Below are 8,675 nucleotides of genomic sequence, written 5' to 3'. Positions count from 1 at the left end.
CCGAGGCTGCCCTACAGGGTACATCTTCTGGAGTAAACTGCAGCAAGCAGCGCGCACGCACAGGGCGGAGCTCCAGGCCGTCTGGGGGTGCCCAGCGCGCCCCCTTCTGGCCAGTGAGGAGCGCCGCGTTCAGGAAAGGGCAGCTCCCGCGCCGCGTCCGTCCGTCCTTCCTCCCCACGAGGGCAGAAGCCTGGCCCTGTCGCCAGTGCCCCAGAGCCAGGTCTGTCTGGGCTCGCATCCCTCCAGGGCTGTGAGGATTACGGTCCCCATTTTCTGGGGAAGGCTCCCGTCCGCCCCTGCGCAGCCTGTGGCCCGCGACTCGCGCTGAGGCGAGGGCGGTTCGCTGGAGGTCGCGCCCGCACCCGCGCTGTCTCCTCTTGGGTCCTCCTCACCCGGCCCTCCCGAATCAGCAGCCACGACGTCCGCGGCCAGGGAGCGCGTGCGCGTGCGCAGTGCGCAGAGCGAGCCCCGCCCTCCCCTGGCCCCGCCCTCCCCTGCCACCCCGCGGGCCCCGCCCTCCCCTGGCCCCGCCCTCCCCTGGCCCCGCCGGGCGCCCCCCGCTGGCCCCGCCCCTCCCCACCCCTGAAATGACAGCCTCGGATTCAATGTCAGTTTATTAGTACAGGAGGGCCCGCCAGAGTGTCCCCCTTGTGACTGAACCATTCTCCGCCATACTGCAACAGAACGGGATGAAAATCCCCTCATGTCAGCTCATACTGATTTCGCTAGTTTTTATTAGAGCATAATAATTAAGACATTAAATTATAAATTTGTGTGGTATAGTTAGAAATTAAATTACAAAATTATACAAATACTTTTAAGATGTGATGTGCCAACAAAGTACATTTTTACCATTCATTAGGGTTCATGTTTCAGAGTAAGCAAAAAATCTGGTTGACTATGATGTGTGTGACAGTGGAAGGACACAGGGAGAGAGAGATGTCTGCATAAGTTAGTGCACAGAAAATTTCTTAAGTCAAAAAAGATAATTAAGTTTTGAGCAGATTAATGTCCTAACTGGTTGGCACCACATACAGAAAATACTTACAACTTTTTAAAGCAAACGGCAGCTTTATAAACAGTAATACTTCTTTATACATATATTAAAGTAACAATGTGTTACGATTTAGCAGTTTTATGTTGAAAATGAACGTAGAGCTCACTGCTCGTCTGCACAGCATAATTCCCAGCCCGCCTACCTCCCCCAACTGATCAAGAAATCAGACAAGTACATTATTTGGATATTAATTTATCAATATTTAAACTATGTGAATTCCTTTTGACTACTTCTTTTCCAAATACTGGAAGCATATAAAATACCATCTCTGCAAAAACGACCTCCAGGCAAAACCTGTAAAAACTTCAATGTATAACACATTATTTTTCTATGTTTAGTCAAAAGAAATATATTACATCATTTATAAACATAGCTAAACCAAAAACTAAGCTAAGAGAACATTTGTCTTTTGAGAAGCAATCTTCAAGGCAAAGAAATCTAGTAAAGCAAAATATCTAATTCAGGGACTGGAACCCATACTGCAAGTCATACACCTGTATGCTGAAAGAGAAACCTAACATTTGTTATTGCCAATAAAACAACTTCTACACACCAAGAAAAAATCGCCATTCATTTTTTGTGCTGATGAACCCTTTGTCTTCCTATTAGATCTCTTTCTAGCCCTCCAACAAGTGAACCACACCTACTTCCAAAAATTAAACTTCCCTAATTCTCACACGTCCCAGAAAGCCCGTAATTTTATATACAGATTCCAAACCTTACCCAATGGAAACAAGTGAGAAAGACATCACGAATGGGCATGTAGGGCATTCTTGGCGAATCTCGAGCTGTCCACCAGAGGACCTGTCAGGAAAGGGCTGTGGTCCCGTAGCTGGCTGGCAGCAGCAGGCTGCCAACGCTGCCCCTGCCGCGGCAGTCAGCTCACCGTGCTCGGGAGCTTTCCTCAACTCCTCTTTTGATACGAATGTCAAAAATCAAAGACAACAATGCTTGTCCAGAAGACAAAACTGCAAGAACCCTATGAAAGCCACTGCCTAAGATCAAGAGTCCTCTGAGTCACTGTCACTGAGCAAAGGAAACTGACACTATAAAAAGTAGGAAAAGTTTTAAAACTCCCTCTCAGGACTGTCAGTAGCTCAAAACCTCTGTCATTTCTTTAAATGCACGGACGCTTCCAAACCTATGGAGACAGTAAGGTCTGCCGCGTCTGAGTCCAGGTCACTGCAGGGGCTTCATTCCTTACCAGCTGTGTGCCTTTCAAGGTGGGTACTTTCTGCGGTGTGGGCGGGCCTGCGGGCCACCGCCCTGTGGGCACCCTAGGCAAGCTGACGAGTGCCCCTCGCCTTCCCACGAATCCTACACTGCCACCCTGAGCCCGGCCTCTCTAGCAGTGATGGGCCAGCATTACAAAGCACAAGGAGCAGCACAGCACCCCAGGGAGTTCAGGCAAGCAGTCCCCGCCTCTGCCTTCCTGCCTCTGGGAGCCAGCTGGGGGAACCTCCCTCCTCGCTGTCTGTGTACAGGAGCCTGGGAGGGCGCTGGTGAGCGTGCCACGCGGCGCGTGCCGTGTGCGTGTGGGGGCCACTGGGGAGGCAGGAGGAGGTGGACGGGAGAGGAAAGTGCATCGCTCTAATTCTCCCCGCACTACTGCACTGGTCAGGACCACGAAGGCCCAGGCGCCGACCAACCAGCAAGCAGATGTTTAGCTCACTGGGCTAAGCTTCTCCAGAACAGTACCCACATTCCTAGAAGGACCAAGATACATAAATGGCTAAAAAATGAATACATGCATATATCTTTCTACTCTAAATCATCTAATAGGTTCAGCACAATTAAAACGACTTTCTCTTTTAAAACCTCATCTTCTAAGCCTTGATCATCAGGATAACCTTAGAAGTTGTGCAAAATTCCTTTCCCTGACTTCCTGTCAGTAACTATGGTCACTGCCGTGTGGAAGGTGCCCAAGGCCAGGCACAAAATGCATATTTTCAAAGAGATGAAGCAGTTTTGCACTCAGGACACGTGTCAATACCCCATCTGATCTGTATCTCGAGCGAGTCCTGAACCGGGCCAGTGAGAACACACCAGGAGCCTACGTAAGTGCTGCCGTCACGCGGCCAGCCGTCACAGTTCCTCACCTGTCTTTATGTAAACAGACTATGTACAAGACCGTTCCTGAGGTAAGCAGAAAGCAAGTCTGAGACTGAACCCAGAGGTCCTCCTGGGTGCCACCCTGCTGACACACACCAGGCTCCTGGTAACCTCCGCCCGCGTAAGCCTGGGAGGCCCTGTCAGCCTCCTCGCGCTTCAAGGAGAATGAGGATCGGTGACTAAACGTGCGCTGTGGCCCACAGGAAGGCAGCATTGGCTTGATTCCTTGTGGGCCTGTGGCCCTCAGCCTCCCACCCAGTCCTTTGAGCCTGTCTCCAGCTCTTTTTGAAAGATGCATGAATGACTCTCTGATCAGACAACTGGAGTGAAGGAACCAGAGTCCTGAAACAAACACTGGCAACTACACTAATCCTCAGAACCTGATCTCTAGCTTTCAAAATGACTTAAACAGGCATTTTAAATTTACTTCCCTTCAAACTTGGTCTTCCTTTTTTAAACATTTTTCATTACAAAAGAAGTTGAAACAGATCTGAATTTCGCAGATTCTTAGACACCCAGATGCAAATTAAAAGCTAAGCTACAGATTGGAGCGAGACAGTTAAGTGCTATAGAAATACCAGCTGGGAGCAGAGGTGTGGCCAAGATGACTTCCGGGCGGTGCGGCCTGTGCCCCAGAGCTGTTGGTTCCTGAGTTACACGTGCTGGGGTGCAGGGCTGGGCTCTGCAGGCTCCTGGCTCGCGGTCCCGCAGCTGCTGGGCTTCTGCAGGTCGGGCGTGGCCTGGTGATCCGGAGTCCAGGCCACAGTGTCCGGCCCAGGCTCCAGCCCCTCAGGCGCCTCCTCGTCCTCATCTGCACTCTGCTCCGCACGGTCCTCCTCGGGCCCCGCTAGGCTCTTCCCCAGCTGCAGGGTTTCCATAGTCCTCTGGGTCTCCGAGACCCAGGACTCAATCCGACTGTTGAGCTGCACCTCCACCGAGATGGGCGCGTGGCTGTAGTCCTCTTCCTCCTCTTCCTCCTCCTCGTCCTCCTCCTCCTCAAGCATGCCAGGTACCAGAGTGCTGGTAGCGCTGGTGATGGACGAGCTGAGCAGGTCCCGGCAGCTGCCATCCAGGGAGCCGGTCTCCGTGCTCTGCTGGGAAGCCCATTCCAGCTCATCCGGCCTCACCTCCTCCTTGTCGCCAGCCCCAGCCTTCCCAGGGCTGGGGGCGGAAGCAGTGTTGCCTGGGGCTGCGGGGCTCAGGGCTGGCCGCTTCCCTGCCGGAGCAGGCACAGGCGGGAACCTGCCTGGCCTCTCGGAAGCACACTGCTGACCACAGGCCTCCCTCTCGTTTTCTGATGCCTCCAGCCCATCCGAGGTCTCCACCATGTTTCTCCAATTGGTTTCTACAAATAGCAAACAGATTTTTACAAACTAGAGTATGGTTTCAGAATCACAGAATTTAAAAGCCCAAAAGTAAGGTGGGAGAATAAGACCCAGAAATGGTTGGCTTGACAAATGGTAGGAAAAATTACAATTTTAGATTATTCTTATACTAGTTTAAATGTCATGAAGGGAAGAAAATCCTCCAAAATGTGCATTTAAAACCAAGACACAAGGAGACAAACGTGAATGCATCAGAAAGTGGAAGCTCTTCCCCACGAGCACTCGCGTTCAGCGAGCTGTTGCGGACTTCCTGGTGCCCGGGTTTGAGCCCGACGACTGCAGCTCACACGGCACAGCCAGGGCGCCCAGCAGGATCAGCTCTGCCTGCCTGTGTCACAGCACGTTGGTCGGCAGGACACCCGGCCCTGAGTCACTTCACAGCAGCATGTGCAAACATGTTTCTAACCTTGTACATGGTGACTGAAATACATGCAGCATAGCTTACTGACTGAGGAGGACCAAAAGGACTAAGCGACACAGTGGTGACAAAACTGGTGTAAAGCAAAAACAGGTACTGGGAATCAGGAGATGAAACAGCTCTGCTACCCAGTTTTGGTTTTGTAAATATAGCTGTATTACCGCGATTGCTCGCACATTCACAGGCACCACGCTCTCAACAGGCTGTATGGGCGCAACTCGTGCATCCGGGGCCACACTCGGCCTGGTGGCTCAAGGCACGTCAAGGCAAGTGAGGGTCTGAAGAGACAGAGTCCCCCACCCCCACCCCAGGCAGAGCGGTCCTGCCTGTGTATCTGAGCAGAAGCGCCTGCTCTTCTCAGCCCATGCAGTCACAGCTCCGCACTGCATGCCTGGTCACTCCTGGCCCCAACTACACCGCTGCCGCTGCCTGGAGCCCTCCCCATCTTGCCACGCTGCACAGCGGTTCTGGGAGCTGATCACATCACGGTCCACCCGCTTCCCTCAGCCTAGCCAGGGTCCACACTCCTCAGCTGGGCACAGCCAGCCCGCCCTGAGCCCATCAGCACTGCCCCGCACATCACTACGCTCACTGCACCTCAGCACATGCCATCTTGATGCTGGCCTACCTGAGACATCCGTCCCCTGTTGCCCCCTCCAGCTGTCCTCAGAGCCACCCCCCACAATGGGACAGCGTCCACGTGGGCCTCAGTTGGCTCATCTCTGACCCCACGTTTGCCCTGCAGTAACGGCTTCAGGAAAAGGCAGTAAGTAAAATGCTCTAGTTTTTAATTATGAAAAAAAACTTTTAAGGCCTTAAGGATTTAGATGCACATTTCTATTTCCTTCCAACGCTTTCCTCCTAAAGCCATCTGAAGTCCTGAGGTGATTAATCCTGCAGCAGTCCCCTGGCAGGTCATGCAAACCATCAGCCTCTGAGAATTTTCCATGCCAGTCTCTGGAGCTGCTTCCCACGTGCTTTTGCTCTGTGTGTCCCACCTGACAATTGCTTACCACTGTCATCTGCTCATGCCCCTAGCTTTGCCTGACTTTCTCTTTTTTCAGTAGGCCTCTCTTGTTCTGAGACACTGATGCCCTATTACTAAGCTGTCCAGGCTGGGCCTGAACCTACGATCCTCCACCTCAGCCCATAGCTCTGCACAATGACCCTGCAGACTGGTTCTGCCACCTGGCACTTCACTGCACAGCAAGGCAGTGAACATAGTCCGCGCCTCCTCCTTCCCTCTTGCTTTCCCCTTGGCAGGGCTCAAGGAAAAGCAGCGCTTCCACCTGCCCGCAGCCAGGGATAGCTGCCTGGGGTGAGGCCTCGCAGGCTGCAGCTGCCGGCCACCTCTAGTCTGCAGTGGGGCAGGAGTTCCCTGAGCTCACTGTGTGAGCTGAGTTCCAAATGTGCTAATCTGTAATGAACATCTTCAATGGAATTCTTTAAGCCAAGATTTTGAGCAAATTTTGAATGATTAAAAAAAATAAGGATAAAAGCTGGGCGTGGAGGCCAAGCTGGGTGGATGGGTGAGAGCTCAAGGCCAGCCGGGGCAACAGAGTGAGACCCTGTCTCAAAAATGAAAAGCAGCCAAAGAAGAATAAACAAAAGCAAAAGGTAAGAGTGAAAAGTTATCTACAAAAGGTTTTAATCACTTTAATTACTTCTGTTTCAGCCATTTAAAATGTGACCAGCCAGGCGCAGGGGCACACATTTGTCATCCCAGCTCCTTGGTAGGCTTTGAGGCCAGCCTGGACAGCTCAGGAGGAGCCTGTCTCAAAATAAAGAACAAAAAGGGCTGGGGATAGGCCAGGACCACAAAACACAACAGGAAAAGGGCTGCAACACCCACCGTACTCCTTCTCGTTGACCTCAGAGATGGGCTCGGAAATCACGCTGCAGAAGGAGATGGCGCTGGCCGCGGACGGGTTCCGGGAGTGGCCCATGTGGTGCGGCACCTTCTTCACGTTCCTCAAGGCCTCCTCGGCCTGCTCCTGCTCCATGGCTGCGACCATGTCTTTGTAAGCCTTTCGGGCCTCCTCTGTGAGCTCCACCAGCTTATGAAAGAGGCTCTGTGCAGAAATGAGGATTTGCATTAGCCCGTTTTCAAAACTGCTTTTTATTCCTGTTTTTAACAAGGAATACTTCCACTGTTTCAAAATTTGAATGCAAACCACAGAAATTTACAAAATACTCTTATTGTCTGATTTTCCCCAGCCCGAGAACAGCTCTTGATGCTAACTGCAGCCACTGTGTGTGCTATACTGAGAGTTCATTGGCCAGAGGAAAATACAGAGCTTAATCACTGGAAGCTCTACCCATAGTGCAGCACAGATTGGTGCGAATAAGTAACACCAGAGAAATGGTCAGTGCGAGGCCATATCTGCATTTAACAGAACGGTGACATTTCAGTGTTAATGCTGCGCTTCACTAACTATGCCTAAGGACATCCGAGAGAAATCCGACTTCCAGTGCATCCATTTACTCCTACTCCAAGCTTTAATTTAATCCCACAGTAAAACACAATGTGAGAGAAAGACGTTCAACTGATAAATGTAGCTAAATCTTATATATAAAAACGTGCCATCAGGGCTGGCAAGATAGCTCAGCAGTCTAAAGTGCCTGCTTAGGCAAGCGCGCAGGGTCATGGTTCAATCCCTGGCACCACGTGGCACACCAGCCCCATCCCAGGGCGGGCTGAGTTGGCCACAAAAAATAAAATACATAAATAAATAAACAAATACGTGCCTTCAGACAAGGGCAGGCAAGACAGCAACTCCTACCTTCTCATCAACACACTGCTCTTTAAGTGCAAACCTTAACAAGATGCAAATGAACTCAAGAAGGAAACATGCACGTGACACGCCTCGCCCAGCTGCACAGTCACCTGTCTGCAGGAGCAGGTATAGTAAGCATGTTCTGAAGGGGTGGATACTAACAACCAGCAGGGTAAAGAACACACCCAGGATGGGCCCTGGAGTTACATGACAAGTACTTATAGGGATCAATAAACTGCACATTTAAATGCAACCAATAAAAAGAAAACAGGTACACATATATAATTTTGAGATTAACACTGGATTTATAACATAAATAAAATATAAATTGTTAGGAATAAAAGAATGTAAGACAAAAAAATTTTAAAATGCCTCAGGCAGGCATGGGACAGGGAATTTTAAAGTTTGAGATTAACTCATGATCCACTGGGATTACTGGTATTAGTACTACTGGGATTATGGGTATGAATGCTATACCCAGCCTGGGGCGGATAGCCTGGATGTAATGTAAGAGAGAGAGACACAGATTTCCTCTGTTGTCCTTGTTGCCACTGCTCCTCCATTTTGCTCTCTGCCATGTGCCGCTCTGCCATGGACCCAGCTGAGTATGGACTGAAACCTCCAGTAACTGAGAGCTAAATAAACCTTTCCTTCCTTCATTCTGAGTGTCAGGTATTTGTCCCAGCAATGAGAGAAGATAACTGAGACACTAGGATCAGGGAATGAAAACCCTCAAATGTGAGGATCAGGACTGGGAGCCTACAGCAAAGGTGAGCTTTAGCAGATGGTAAAAAAAAACTGAGGCACACTATTTCATTAAGAATGGAGCTATCGGGGCTGGTGAGATGGCTCAGTGGTCTAAAGCACCTACTTAGAACAAGCTTAGCAAAGCACAGGGACCGCAGTTCAATCCCCCAGCACCACAT

The 8,675-nt window shown here is 50.7% G+C and overlaps 1 protein-coding gene across 2 annotated transcripts in view; it reads right to left on the bottom strand.

Annotated features, from left to right (window-relative positions):
* Positions 1-612: 612 nt before the first annotated feature.
* Positions 613-8,675, bottom strand: part of Secisbp2l (SECIS binding protein 2 like) — a 43,517-nt gene continuing 35,454 nt past the window's right edge. For both annotated transcript variants that reach the window (XM_023724035.1, XM_023724036.1), the window contains exons 17-18: positions 6,825-7,044; positions 613-4,514 (exon numbers count right to left, since the gene is read on the bottom strand). In XM_023724035.1, coding sequence (XP_023579803.1) covers positions 3,823-4,514; positions 6,825-7,044 — 912 coding nt within the window. In that variant the 3' untranslated portion in view covers positions 613-3,822. The remainder of the gene's footprint in view (positions 4,515-6,824; positions 7,045-8,675) is intronic.

The sequence above is a fragment of the Octodon degus genome, unplaced genomic scaffold, assembly GCF_000260255.1.
Source record: "Octodon degus isolate 3935 unplaced genomic scaffold, OctDeg1.0 scaffold00105, whole genome shotgun sequence".
NCBI classification, from domain to species: Eukaryota; Metazoa; Chordata; class Mammalia; order Rodentia; family Octodontidae; genus Octodon; species Octodon degus.
This window is presented reverse-complemented; position numbering and strand designations above follow the sequence as displayed.